The sequence below is a fragment of the Condylura cristata genome, unplaced genomic scaffold, assembly GCF_000260355.1.
Source record: "Condylura cristata isolate star-nosed mole 26May11 unplaced genomic scaffold, ConCri1.0 scaffold00020, whole genome shotgun sequence".
In the NCBI taxonomy this organism is placed as follows: Eukaryota; Metazoa; Chordata; class Mammalia; order Eulipotyphla; family Talpidae; genus Condylura; species Condylura cristata.
Genome location: NW_004567121.1, coordinates 25453458 through 25468061, shown reverse-complemented (window position 1 = coordinate 25468061; position 14604 = coordinate 25453458). Strand labels below are relative to the sequence as shown.

General features: G+C 47.8%; 1 protein-coding gene across 1 annotated transcript in view; it reads right to left on the bottom strand.

Moving 5' to 3' along the window:
- The window catches only part of ALK (anaplastic lymphoma receptor tyrosine kinase), a 564885-nt gene that overhangs the window by 94080 nt on the left and 456201 nt on the right, over positions 1 to 14604 (bottom strand). Inside the window, exon 6 of the mRNA XM_004686326.1 lies at positions 482 to 613. Within this exon, the coding sequence (XP_004686383.1) occupies positions 482 to 613 (132 nt within the window). The remainder of the gene's footprint in view (positions 1 to 481; positions 614 to 14604) is intronic.

Genomic DNA, 14604 nt, shown 5'->3' with positions numbered 1-14604 from the left:
TTGTTCCACTCTGGGCTGTGATGAAGAAAGCTGCTTTGGATTTAGCATTTTGCTGTGACTTGAGATGGGAAAGGCATCTGGCAGGGGGTGCTGGTAAAGCCACAAGGGCAGGAAGGAGCTGGGAGAGTGCGGGGTGGGGGTGGGGGTGGGGGGATGCCAATAGCAGGTGGGTGGTGAATAAAGTGAGGGTTTCTAACACCGTATTTCAGACTTGGTCTTTCTCCTGCACGTTTCCTCTGTGCCACAAGGGCGCAAGAGCAGAACTATGAGATTTTGTCCTGGTTCCTCACTTGCATGCTGTTGTAGAATACAAGTCTGAGCTCTTTTGGAGACCGTGTAGCTCCTGAAAGTTGTCTGGAGGAGACAAGTGACAGCGGACCTGAAGGAGGCTGTCTGAGCTCTTGTGCTTGGGGGTGGGAGGGGCAGGGTAGGTGTGGGCTCAGGCTGGGATGGGGGGGTGGGGGCAGCCCCAACTACTCACTGCAGAGCTGGCCTTCGTCTTCTCCCTGGGCACAGTCCCGGTGGAAGTCGCAGGCCTGCCCGAGCTGGAGGACGGTCCCGTTCCAGCAAGTGAAGGAGCTCTGCAGAGCCATCTTGGAGCCGGGGGATGTCCCTGGAGAGCACACAGACACAGGCCCCCATAAGTCTGCGCGCTCTGGGTCCCATGGCAGGGAGAACCCTGCTTTGTCCTGTGGTTCATATCTCAAGGCCTGACTGAGACATCGCATTTTGGGAGCCCACATCAGGAGGCTGATTGGAAGTCAAAGTCCTGAATGACCCATTCCCAGCCCTGGGGAGCAAAATAGGGGGGTCTCATTTTCTACTGTGGTGAGTAATAAAATGATTTGAGGGTTATCCCATGTTCCTCCAATATGCTGGGGTCCTCAAACCCACAGCTTCAATGTGCCAGAGGGATAGTCTGCAGTGTAGTCTTGACCGCAAGCAGCTTATACTTGAGGTCAAAGATTCAGTGCTAAGAAGCACCCCATCCCATTGTCTGAGTGACAGATTCTAGGAACATGGTACAGTTTCTATTACAGAACACAACATGAGTGCTGGGTCTGGGCCCAGGACCAAGTCCCCAGACTGCGTAATGAAGGTCATGTCTCTTCTCTCTCTTTGAAAACTTTGATGTTTCTAAGGTCTGTTTCAGTTCCAAATTTCATAGCAAGATCATATTACCCAGTGCAGGAAGGACAGGGGGCAATTTATAATGGACATATTATCGGCTATTCATTTCTGCATCGAGAACAATACATTATGATGATTAACCTGTGGTCCCAAAGCCAAGCATCAGTTGGCCTCGCCCAGTCTGTCTACAGAATGGGGACTCTGCCTGGGATCCTTCAAGCTAGGGCTTTGCTGGCACTTCTGTGTCTCCTGCCAGCAGGTTCTTGCTGCATGGGGGGTTGAGGAGCCCCTGGCCCCTGAGATGGGCAGGCAGTGCCCACATGGGTGGACCCCTCAAGGTTGGCTGCCTTGCACTCTGTCCTGTTATTCTAGCTGCATCCCGGTGGCAGCTGTTCCTTAGTAGTCTCCCCATCCTCCCGTCAATGCTAGGCTGGCGGCTTGGGGAGGGTGAGTCAGGCACCCATGTGTCAGAGCACAGCCTCTCTGAGCCTCACCTAGGGGGTGGCCTTCTTCAACCGTGGCTGTGCAATGAGGCTTCCCTTAGTACATCTTAGTAACCTCCCAGCTGATTGTGATGGGGGACTCTAGGTTAGATGATCTTTCATATCTAAAATGCCATGCTTTTCTGGTTCATTGAACTGTTCCCTCCACCCAGAGGGCCATCATTTTTCACATCATAGTAGAATTCTCTCTTTTGGCCAGTGCTTTAAAAGTGAATATAGCTGTGCCATGTGTGTATCTATGCCTTAAAATAATGAAGGTCATGTCAACAAGCTCTTCCAAAGTTTTAAAAATCCCCTAGAAGAATACTTTCTCATGACAGCCATAGGGCATGATAGGTACCATCATTTATTTCAGTATTATTCAATGATTGGATTGTTAGGCTGTTTATAATGACACTTTGAAGAATGTCTTTGAGCATAAACCTTTGCCTGCATTTCAGATCATTTTCATAGGATAGATTCCCAGAAGTAGAATTACGGAATCAAAGGGTATAAACATTTTAAAGGCTCCTGATAACATATTGTAAAATTGCTTTCTAGAAGTTAATCCAATTTACACTCTCTCCGCTGCGTTCAGACCCTCACGTTCCCGTTTCTACATCCTGACCACCCCGAACATTGTCATGATTTTAATTTCTAACTAAAGATATTATTTGTATTTCTCTGAGAGTGAGGCGGAATCACCACATTCCTAGCTTTACTTTACTCTGACTAATCAGAAATCACCCACTTCCTTTTGCCAATTTTTCTTTTTATCTGTATCTTCAAGTTTCCCTATTGAAGTGTATGAAATGATGAGTAAGGATGCACACCTATTTTTTATATATTTGATAATTTCAGTATTGTAAATATATTTTCATTCTGTTTATAGCATACCTAGATACAGCAGTTTGAAATGGGTAAGTAATTCAAACTATTCCTTTCTCCTTGGTGATGCTCGGTGGTGCCTTCTTTACCTTCACTGTGGGATGGGGCGGTAATGTGTGTGTTGCCTTCATCATCCACACCTTCCAGGAGTGGAAGGGGATCCCGACTCCCTTCCCTCGCCTACCCCATTCTCCACCCCCACAGACAGTCCTTTCATTTAAATGTCTGTAACTCTTTTAACTTTTCCTTCCTTGCATATACGTCAACCGGCCGTGGTATGCCTGTCTTCGTCACCAAACTATGACTTGAAGAAGGGAGGTAGCAAGTTTTTTGTGCTGCATCGATGCCCTGTGTGGCGGTCGCCCCTAATTTGGGGATTGCATTGGTCCTCAGTATTAGCTGTAGGTGTGTCCATCAAAAACATGAAAATACAAAGCCTTGCCGGGATCAGTAGAAACTCATGGTTCTGGCATCTTGTTCTCTCTTTTGTACTGTGTCTGCCTTGGGAATCTGCACATTGCACCCCCAGGTGATGGGGGTGTCCTCTGGGGTGGTGATAATGGGTACAGAAGCGGGGGAAAGCCTGCCCTTTGGTCACCAACCATGACAAAGGAAGAGTAGAGCCATGGGGGTAGTGGTCCTGGGCTCTCTGGCCGCCCCCCAAGTTGATGTCCAGAACATTTCTTCCTCGGATCAAGTCCAGCCGAAACCCAGCGAAATGCCCCATTTCAGCATCTACCAGTCCTCCCATCTCCTGCTCCCCTGGAGAGACCAGGCTCCCTGGTATCCCCTCTGTACCACAGGGCACTTTATGCTTGCGAAAGATTCAATTAGATGGACGCCTGGTACTCTGATCTTTACTGCCAGCCCAAACTCAAAACTAATGAGCCGCAACAAAAAACAACCGCTCTGTCTTCTCAAGTTCTTTTTTTTTTATGGGGCCCATAAATTCCAAGGAGGAAAGTACCCTTGGTGAATAGTTTTAATCAAGGGCCTGAGTTTCTTAAACAGCATCCTTTCTGTGGCTGTGAAATGATTGTGGCTATGGAGTGGGCTGGCCTGAGGGTCTGGATGGTTTAAACTGCCCCCAGGCAGTCAAGAAGGGGCGGAGGGCTGGACTGGGAGAGCCGGTCTGTCCCTGCATCCTGCTGGCCTTCATGGGTGGCCACCCGCAAGTGCCGTAATACCTGGGAACCCCCGAAACTCCCAAGCCTTCTAGCTGCAGAGAGGTTAGGGAGATCTGGGATCCAGCCACTTTGGAGAGTGCTGGTGCTTGGTGCTTTTGCTAATGTAGATCTCCTCTACAATTATTTATTTATTACCTTTGTAAGAGCAGTTTTTACCAGAATAATGATATAAGTCGCTGGGGGTCGCAGTCTCTCATCATTTCTTGCCTTTGTATATAACATTTTAACAGCTTACAATGTGCTTTCCTAATCCTTTCCTGCTTCAACCTCATAAAAACCTGGCAGAACAGATATTATTATTACCATTCGATTAATCAGAAGATCAAGGATGAAAAAGGCTCAATATTGTACTGAGAAATGCTTTTTAACAGCAAGCACCACACGCAACTGCCTCCTGCTAAGGGCTCTGTTGCCTGGGATCCTGCAACTGGTACATCACAGGCGAAGGCCAGACCCTGGTCAGTGGCCCCAGGGGAGCCCTCCACCCCAAATTCGGATTAGGAGGCCTTTCTGCCACAGCTCCCCTGAGTCCCTTGGGAAACAAGAAATTCCGTTGGTGTTCAGGCTGTACTTTAGACCAAAGAATTCAGTGTCCGGAGAAGTGGCCCGAGGTTGGAAAAGCCCCTGGACGGTTCTTGTGGGCCCTGGGTGGAGAACTGCTCCTGGGTGCCTCAGGGGGCCTCTACCTGCATGGTTCTCCACTGCCCCTGGTAAATGAGCGTGTGGCCTCTGAGCCAACCTCCAAGACCCCACTATCTTCTTCCTGATTCTGGGCAATGGCTGTTGGTGTAAACTCAATGGCATCTTCAGTGCCAACTATGGCATCATCAGTGCCAACTTTACTAGTAAGGACTGTTGTGGCTCTCCCTGAAGCCTCTGCCCTTTAACCCATCCTCACGAGCCACTCACCCTGTCATTCTGGAGCATCTCCCCTGAAACAAGGCCCCTTTAGCCGCCTTTCAGTGGAAATGAGTGTAGATTTGCACCCGAGACACGTGGGCCAGGGTCAGGTTCCACGCACTGCTGTTCCAAACCATCTCACTCTCTGAGATCTCTTCTCCCTAACTGCACTCCAAAGGAAATCCAACTCATTCCCCTGCTTCAGTCGTGACTTGGAGATTTGATGCTATGAAATCGACACAACTTTCCTCATCCAAATTTCTTTCTTAAATGAATGTCAAATTTTAGGGCATTTAATTAATTTTTAATTAAGGTGATTTGTGTGGCATTAAAAAAGGCACATTTGTACCAGCTCTGGGCTTTCTCTCTCCTGCTTGCTCTTGTCTAACCGATGACACTCGTTAAAGTGGGGAATGTTGCTTCACAGAGGCGGGGACCTTGCTTTGCAGTTAAAGAGAAGGGGTGATGAGGAGGGGAGGGGGTCTGGCTTCCAGTGGAGGAGGGGCAGGTGAGGGGCAGAAGCTAGAGCCCAGAGGTGGGCCAGGCTTCCACCTGCTGGGGGGAAACTTAGAATTTCCGAGGATGAGGAGAACCGGGTGCTCAAGGGTAAACAAGCTGGCGACATGAAAATGGATGGAGACATGACCGGGACGCCGTCAAACAGCGAGGCGAGCAGCCGCAGCGGCTGGGCTGACGTTGATGGGGGTGCTGGAAGGCCCAGGAACTGTGTAAATTAAGCCTGGCAGAGCCCAGCCTGCTGAGGGCTTAGGGACTCATAAATTGCAGTGTGGACAAACTCATTAAAGAACTGGCATCTTGGGTTCCTACTCAAGATGTAAATTGGCGAGGAGCGAGTCTAACAGTGGCGGGCCGCCAGCGGCCAGTGAGAAAGCGCTGTGCTGGGACTCAGAGGGCTGGCCTGAGTCCAGCCCTGGCCGAGACCCCTGCGGCCACGTGCAGCCATTTCTCCTCTGGGCCTCCGTTTCCTTGCTGTCCGCCAGCCGTGCGCATTTGCCACAGGTTGAGGCTCCTGCACTGATGTCTGCTCATAGAACCCGATGTCAGAGTGATCTGGGACTGTGGTCACCATGGCGCCCCGGACCCCACCACAGACCTAGGGGCAGAGTTGTTGGGGGTTCTGGGGCCAGCGTGTTCTGAAGCTCCATGGGTGGTGTCTGGAGAGAATGTCTCATGCTAGAGAAATCTTCGGTTCCTCCTCCTCCCCTCCGGAGAATTCCATGCCTACCAACACCCTCTCTGGTTCCCACCTTGGTCGGGGGTTCCCAGTTCCTTGCACACCCGGGTTCCATTTCTGTTAGCACTCTGCAGGCCCAAGGCATCTGCATTCAGTTTGTGTTGACGAGCCCCTTTTGCTGTAGACAAGACACTACCTACCAGGTTCTGGCTCTCTCTTCTAACAGGCGGGGGTTTACTGCAAGTTAGGAATTCTATCTGATTTACAGGATATTGGTGGGGCTCAAATAAAACTGTATATTTAGAGCAATGTGTAGGGTTCTGAGAGTTAATTTGAGTAGCCCAAGGAGTTTGGGAGACCTGGTTGTCAATAGCGGTGGGAAGAGGTCAACAAGGAGGCTGTACAGGCCAAATCTTGGGGACAGACAGCACCTCTGTGACTCCCTCCCATCCCAAAGTAGGTCTGCAAGGTCAGACCTTCCCAGCGAAACAATAACTGAAAAAACACAATAGTGATTTGCCAGACAATAGCTATGAAAATAATTGCAATAATCAAGTTTCAAGGTCATGTCAGGAGTCCAGCACCACCAGACTTATTTCTGGACTCATCTCCTCTTAGGTCCTAACCCCATCATGGACCTTTGCAGCTTTCCAAAGCACTCAGTCTAAACAAAGCCTTTGCATACCTGGCTGGGGCTACTGTCCCCGCTTCTTGCATCATTCTACATCTTTAGCTAAACACCATGACTTGCAATTTCTTGAACATGCAGCCATTGCTACCACCCCGGGTAGCCTGCATCCACTGTCTGGAATCACCTTGTCCACCTGAACAACTTCTCCTAACTCAGATGTCACTTCCCCAACTGCCAGTTCTTCTTCCTTGAAGGAAGACATGTGGCTCCCTCAGGGGTGTTCTGGTAATCGCTGCACACCTTGATCTGTACACTCACCTCACTCGATTGGGCAATTATGTCTGCGTTGCTAGTTTCTCCCACTAAATTCTAAATTCTTTGCAGCAGGGGCTCTATCTTACTTACTTTATCTCCTGGCGAGTGCCTGGCACATCTCGAATGCTAATGAATATATGCGAGGAGTGCAAAATAGATCACCAAGTTGAAGCAGCAGAATATGGTGAGATGGAATTTCCTTGCACTCTGGAAGTTGCTAACTCTTTACACCAGAGAAATTTCACCCCCATTCTCCTCTCCCACTCCCTGCATTCTGTCTTTGGTTTTTTGAACAATGATGTTCAAATTCTGACACTGAAAAATCCTGACACTGGATTAGAGTAGCTGGAGAGAGTAACACAGGTAACCTAGTTTGATGGGTGGGCACAGGTGTCATCTTGGAGGAATGATTTCAAGCTGATGCTGCAGACAAGAGAAAGTCTGCCGTGTGAGAAGGCTGTGGAGGAGCAGGACCTGCTATGCCAGGGCTCAGGGTCTGGAAACAGCAGAGGTTGGTGGAGTTTGGGAGATTCACCAACGCTGGGAGGGCTGGGGTGGGGGCTGTCAGGGAGCTGGAGGCCCAGTCAGGCAGGGTCTGTGCTAAGTGGTACACACTTGGTGTGAGGAGTTCAGACAAGAGACTGAAACACATTTAATGTTTAAAAAGATCATTCTAGGGCCCTCCCTGGTGGTGCAGTGAGCTAAAGTGCAGCACTACAAGCTGGCCGCAGCCACTTCAGTGTGAGTTCGATCCCTGCCCCGAGGTGACCCACATGGCGCGGCAGACCTCTCCTGACCTGCCCACTGCTCCCCTCAGCAGTGTACTTTGTCAATTTGCCTGTTCTGCTCCCCACTCTGTCTCTGGTGAATCCTCGCACCACTCCTGCACCTCTGGCCTGTACTCCAGTTCTGTGTGCATAAATAATACATCTTTTTTTTTTTTAAAGATCATTCTGAGCAACTTTGGGAAAATGAACTGGAGAAGGCAATAGACGTGGGAAGCCAGTTCAAAGCTGTCGTAACTAGCCAAGCAAGGGATGGCGGCAGCTTGCTGGAGGCCGGTGACAGCAGAGACGGACAGAGTGAGCATGGAGCGCCATGCTGGCGGTAACCCTGACAGGATGGGCTGCTGACCCGACACGAGGGGGAGAGGGAGGCGGACATTGAGGATGACGCTAGCATGAAGCCAAGCTGTCAGCTAATGTGACAGAGCCACTGCGGATTTATTTCAAAATCCCAGTTCCTTGGACAAAGTGGGTGTCCATGTACATTTACAAAGAACCAAAGTCCCCCAGAAAGCAGAATGCCTTTTCTTTTTTGTGGCTGAGCTCTCTGAAGGAATTAAAAGTGTTCTTATCCCTGTCTACCCCACCAGCCTTTGTTTTGTTACACGGTCTTTCCCCCTGGTTTCCTTAATCGACATTTATTTTCATTGCTTGGCTGAAAAGACACAGCAATAATTTTAATATTATAAATGACTTCTGCGCCCATTTTACCATTAGTCTCCCTGAAAAGCGGTGACATTTAACCATTCTGCGCTGCAACTGCCAGTAAAATACGTTATCTCCTCCTCTTGTTTGTTCAGTAAACAATAAACAATTCCAATCGCACCTTGGAGAATTAATGCTAGTCACAAACAAATCACAGCTACAACTGAGACCCCTGCAGGGTCTGTGAGAAGAGGCAGTGAAGGAAGCTGCTCAGATTGGAGAGGGAAGGCCAGGGGGGCTCATTCAGACTGGGGCCTGGAGTTGGGGACACCGATCCTGGGGAGTAGCCCCTTGAGGCGCCTCTGCTGAAGGGGGTTGAATGGACCCGGCTAGTTGGTGGAAGATGCGAGGTGGTCTTGCCCTCACTGGACCCATAACAGCCTGGTGGAAGGAGAGGCTTGCTAAAGACAGGTGTTGGTGCTGATGCAGGTATCAGTTAATTGTAATAAGTTGAGGGCTTGTAATATTCTAGCTTCTGCACTGGAGGCCTTACATATAATTTTATTTAGGCCTGATGGGAACTATGTGTAAGAGTTGTTATTGTCTCCATTTTATTGAGCAGGAAACTAATTTATGCTGGTTCACAATAGGAACTGGCCTTTCAGAGGAAAGCTACGTCACTGAAGAGGACTTTCAAGTACCCTCATGCCCATGGCTACAGGTGGCCAGAAGCAAACCTGGGGTCGTGTCTTCCTGCTTCTAAAGGCCTTGCTCAGTGCTGCCAACTCCACTCAGGACCATGCTGCACAGTGAGAGGCACAGTGGAGCAGGAGGTCATGGGCCTGGGGTCACGGGCCTGGGTCACCGGCCTATCCCAAGCATGGGCTGCTGGGACTCTGTCACACAAGAGAAGCGACACCCCAGCCCGCCACACTCTGAGAAGCGACGGCCATCACCACGAAGAGCCCGAGAAGGTCAGAAATTACATCCACCCCAGGCTCAAACCAGGAGGGAAGCTGGGACCACACTAGCAACATTTTGGGGGATAACACACAAGAGGAAACATGGTTTCTATGGAGGAATTGGGAAGCGCTTCCATGTTATCGAGTTTGATAGGCACAGTCGAGGCAAAGAGGGAAGAGCTCCTAATATAAAGATCAAGGTCACGTGCTTTGGTGTGGAGTCAAGAAACTCTTTGCCCTTTTGTTTCTTTGTTTTTAGTTCTTTTCTAAGATACTTGTGTGAGGGTCTGACTTTCTCAGGACTACAACATTTGGAAAAATGTAGTGAAGAAGGAAAGGTAGATGAAGGAAAGACAGGCAGGAAGGATAAAGAAGAAGGAATAATAACCAGCAATGGTAACTATCAGCCATGTTTGTGTATTATCTTTCACTTGATTCCTTGAATGATATCACTGAACTACACAAGGAGAGGACAGGTTTAAAACAGCTACTCTCAAAAGGTGGTTGATGGTGGAAAAGAAATCGTGGCATTTGTTTTATTGCTAGGAATGGAAAAAAGTGTGACCTCTGTGAAAAACATTGTGGCTCTTCAAAAATTAAAAATAGATCTGCCACATGATTCAGCAATCCCTCAGTGGGTATGTTCAAAAGAATTGAAAGCAGGGCTACAAAGAGAACTTTGTATACTGATGTGTATGACAGTACATAACAGAGTGTAATTCACCAGAGCCAAAAGGTGGGAGCATCCAATGACTACCAACAGACGCGTGGATACACAATGTGCGATCATTACATATAACGGAATACTATTCAGCCCTTAAAAAGGAAGGGCATTTTGACACATGCTACAACATGCATTGAGGACATGTGCCAAGCAAAGGCAGTCTACCAAGAGAAAATACCAAGGGGTATGAGAGGTGATAGAAAACAAAGGGGCCACTTGTAGGGGGAAATGTTAAGTAGCCATGTGCACAGAGACAAGGGGCAGACACCAGCAGCAAAGGAGGGAAAAACAAAGGAGGAGTTGTTTCCTGTGCTTTGTTTCAGTTTTGCACGATGAAAAAGTTCTGGAAGGGGGTTGCATGATGTGAATACATTTAATAATACTGAACTGCCTGCTTACAAATGCTTAAGATAGTGAATTTTTCGTTCTATGTATTTTACCACAACTGAAAAAATGATGACCACACTGGGGATGAAATAAGCCCTCAGACAGCAGGGCTGAAGACATCAGCATGGCTTATGAGAAAAGTCTCTGTGGTGACTCTACCCAGAATCCAGGCTTTTCTTTTAAATTCCCCTCCCGTTTGACCCCCAGGGGAGCATGGCAGTGTGGGGGCATTGGGCACCGCAGATGGCACTGGCCCAGTGGCCCAGGTCTGCCTCACACTGCCATGTACCGGCCAAGGACACTGAGTCCTTGCTTAGTCTCAGCTGCTGCCTGTGAAATGATGGGGCTGGACCAGGTGAACTTAGGGCTCTTTGCTCCCCTCTCCTGTGGGTCAAGGTCTCAGCCAACAGCAGGAACAGTGGGAAGGAATTCCATATGCTGGAGGGAAGGGCTGCTGCTGTGTGTGCAGGGCTTGGGGGGATCTGGTAATAGTGATAAATGTAGATGACAATTTAGAACGCCTATGGGGAGACTCCCAGCTCAGCTAGAATCCTCTCAGCCCCCACTCTCGCTACAAAATGTGGGGCACGTCACGCAGAGGGCTGCTTCAGGCCCAGCAGGCCCCCAGGCACACAGGGCTCCATTTCCACTTTTATGAGTATTTTCTGAACACCCAGGGGGGTTTCTGCCAGGTACTATATGCTTGAGAGTGAAGAGCTACTGAACAGAGTTTATAATTTTGTTTCAAGAAAATAGGTGAGAAAACAGACAAGGTCTGATAAGACAGTCTGTGAGGACACCGGCGGGATGGTTCTTGCCCATGGTCTTTGGCGGAGCCACCAAGTTGCAGGGACACACAGAACATCCATTCCACTTGAGGGAGAACAGTGGACCTACTGCGGAACCTTTGGGAGCACAAGGACATCCACTGTGAAAGGACCTGACGGCCAGTTTTAAGATATGTGGCTGTCCCGGAATCTCCAGTGGTCTTCATAGCTTGCTGCCTATGTGCAGAGGCCAAGGGCTGCTTTTGTAGGCAGATGGACCAGAATCGAATTCTGCCTCTGGCACTTGGTTTGTACAAAGTGCTTGATTAGCACAAGCACCTATTCTCAGGGTTGTCTCAAGGTTTAGAAAAACTACAACTGAGCCTCAGCGCCTCATAGATAGTGGGTTTCCATAAACAGTAGAGGATCAAGAAGACATGGTTCAGAACTTGAGATCATCCCATACGTGGTGGCAGATGTACAGGCAAATAATAATAGGCGCTAAAATAGGTGTGTGCTGTGATAGTTTAAAGACTTATCAGCAAATTCTTTAATAATTCTCCTGAGAGTATTACTGAAAAGTGGGGGGAGGGGTCTCTCCCTCCTCCTCTTGAATCCCGGTAGGTCTGTGTCCTGACATAGCATATGGTGGGGCTGGATGCGAGCTTTGAGACTACGTTGTACAAAGCTATGCAACTCCCTTGCTCGTGGATATATTTGGCCTTCAAGTCCAGAGCTTTCATGGAGAAGTCTGACTCTCTGTAGGTCACCACGCTGGAGGGGTCAAGTGTAGGCACTCGGGGTGCCTGTCCCAGACACGTTTCCAATGCAGCAGGCATGCACGCAAACCTGTCCTGTGCCCTGCACACTGAAGTGCCAGCTGAATGCTACTGTATGACCTCCAGCAATGCCATGTGGTATAAAGAAATGAAACAGAAGAGTTCTGCCTGAGTCCTTGTCCTGCAAAATTGTGAAATAATGAAATCGTTGTATTGAGAAGCAAGACTTTGGAGTATTTGTTAGTCAAGGACAGGTAACTGGAATGTATGAATGATAGGCAACAGGAGGGGTGTTTGATTATGGGGCAAAGGAAGGTTTCAGAAAGAGCTAACACTTGAGTCGTGGTCAAAGAATGAAAAGGAGTTCGTCCAACAGGGAGAAAAAGTAGGGCATTGGCCTTTTCCCCAGTGGTGAGTGACATGGTTTGAACTCACATGTTTCTCTCGGTAGGTTGCAGTTTTCCCAGTCCCAGTCCTCCCTGCCCTTCTCAAAGCACAATGAGGAGGGAGAGAAGTCTCTAGTTGGCAGACCAAGTTCAAGCCCAGGTTGGCCATTTATTCATCCATGTATGACCTTGGATTTGACCTTGTCCAATTCCTCTGAGCTCAATTTCCTTTTTTCTAAAATGGAGATAGGGGAAATGTCTCTTTTTCTTTTACATTGTAATGGAAGGATTAACAGTTCTGGAAAGGAGCCAGAGAGAGTTTAGCCACTCATAGTTGCCTCTCCAGTCCTCCTACCTGGGACTCCATCTTACTAGTGAGGGAGAAGAAAGGAGCTCCCTGCTGAGGTCAGACTGGCACCCACAGGGCCACCTCATCAGCTCAACTCCCTGGGCCCATGGCACTTCAAGCCTCTGCTCGGCACACACCTGCCTCTTGGTGGATGATTGCTGGCTCTGGCTTCAGTAGGGGCTGCTCTGTGCTGGCTTCCCCTTGTAGCCTTCTGTTGAAGTCCTTGGCCTGGCAAAAGGCAGTTGCCAGGTGGGAGGGAGGATACTGGCTCAGACCACAGGAGCTCAGGGAGCTCTGCAGCCTGAGCCTGGAACATGAAACAGCGGCAGAGCTGTTCCTGGGTCCCTGGGGCCCTGGCAACATGCTGGCACAGCAGCTTCTTTGCCTATTCCAGACCCAGGCCCAGGAGCAGGTCCACCAGTGCTGATGACCGGGAGTCATCCAAATCATCCATGGGGCCAGGTGTTCAGGCCTGAAATGTCTTGTGTCTAAAGTAGACAAAGAAAAGACCCTCAGGAAGATCCTTGGCCAAAGAACATCCTTGGGCTAACCAGCCTACTTCCCACACAGTCTTGTCAAAGTTCTAAGGCTTCTAGTGAATGGCATACAGGGTGGGGGCTGGGAGGGAGAGGAAGGGGTAAGTGTGGAGGGTGGGAATTGAATTTAACCAAGACTGGTGCTGGAGGTCTCTGCATGCATTACCCTGCATTTAAGTTTCTAGTGGAAACATTAATAAAGTCCATTCTACTGATGGCAAAGTTATCCCTTCAATGATAAACTAGCTCAAGTCTTTGAAGATAATAGATGAAACAATCAATTATTTCATTGTTCAAAAGAGAATTTGAAGTGACTTGCCTATGAGTACATGTGAATAAATAAATCAAAGTGATCAAAGGATAATAATTTACTACAAATGCACTATAAGATTTCTATACGATGAGTAACATTTGACTAAAGTACATTTCTATGCTTCCTAGCAGTCAAAGCAAAAAAGGAAAAAGTATCAATTGTAAGGCTCGACATGTTCATCGGAAAATGAATGTTCATTCTGATGTTCAAGTGTTATAAGTGTCCTGTTTGACATCTTCATCTTCAGTCTTTATAGTCAATGTAATTGTATATATATTGAGCTATTTCTTATTATGCTGTCTATGAAGCACATGAGTCAATGGGGTTAGATTAAAAAGTCTGGGCTATACCAAATTACCAAACTTATTCTAGGTAAGTGTGACAATATAGAGCCCTCCCTGGTGGCGCAGGGGGTTAAAGAGGAGCTCTATGAAGCTCTCCACAGCCACTGCAGCACGAGTTTGATTCCTGGCCAGGGAGGTGACCCACATGGCACAGCAGACCTCTCCTGTCTCACCTGCTGCTCCCCTCAGCAATGTATTTCAGTAGGTCTGCCTGTTCTGCTCCCCACTCTGTCTCTGCTGAATCCTCTCATCTTCTGCACCCTGATCTGTGCCCCAGTTCTTGTGTGCATAAATAAATATTTTAAAAATGTTTGACAATATATTTCAAAACACTTATATATTTTGTTCAAACTCTTAGTCCCACTTAGAAAAATAGAATGTCATATTTAGAGGATATGAGGAAATAGAATGTCATATTTAGAACCAAAGACTTCATAGTGGAAGACAAATACCATACAAGTAAAAACAAAGAAATAAGAAGTCCAACAATAAGAGAATGTTAATAAAACCTGGCACATCTGTATCACACAAAGAGATGTTTTTGAAAAACCTTTATAAGCATGAGAAAATTTCATGATAAACTAACTACGATAGAATACGAAACAAAACCCACTTGTATCTAAGGCTCTTCGACACAGCATTATGTATTATGTATTACATAGCATTATGAAACTCATTTAAAGCACAGAAAGAAAACCTAGAAGGAAAATATCAAATAGTTAACCAAAGTTACCTCTGACCTGGGGATTATGAATAGTCTGCATTTTCTTTTCTTTACCTTTCTGAATTTATGTGGTCTATGGTATATATAACTTCTATAATCAGGAAAAAGGAAGTAAAGTGACTCTAAAAGAAGCATGAGAGAATCAATCCTCTCTTTCTCGACCAAGGCTTACCT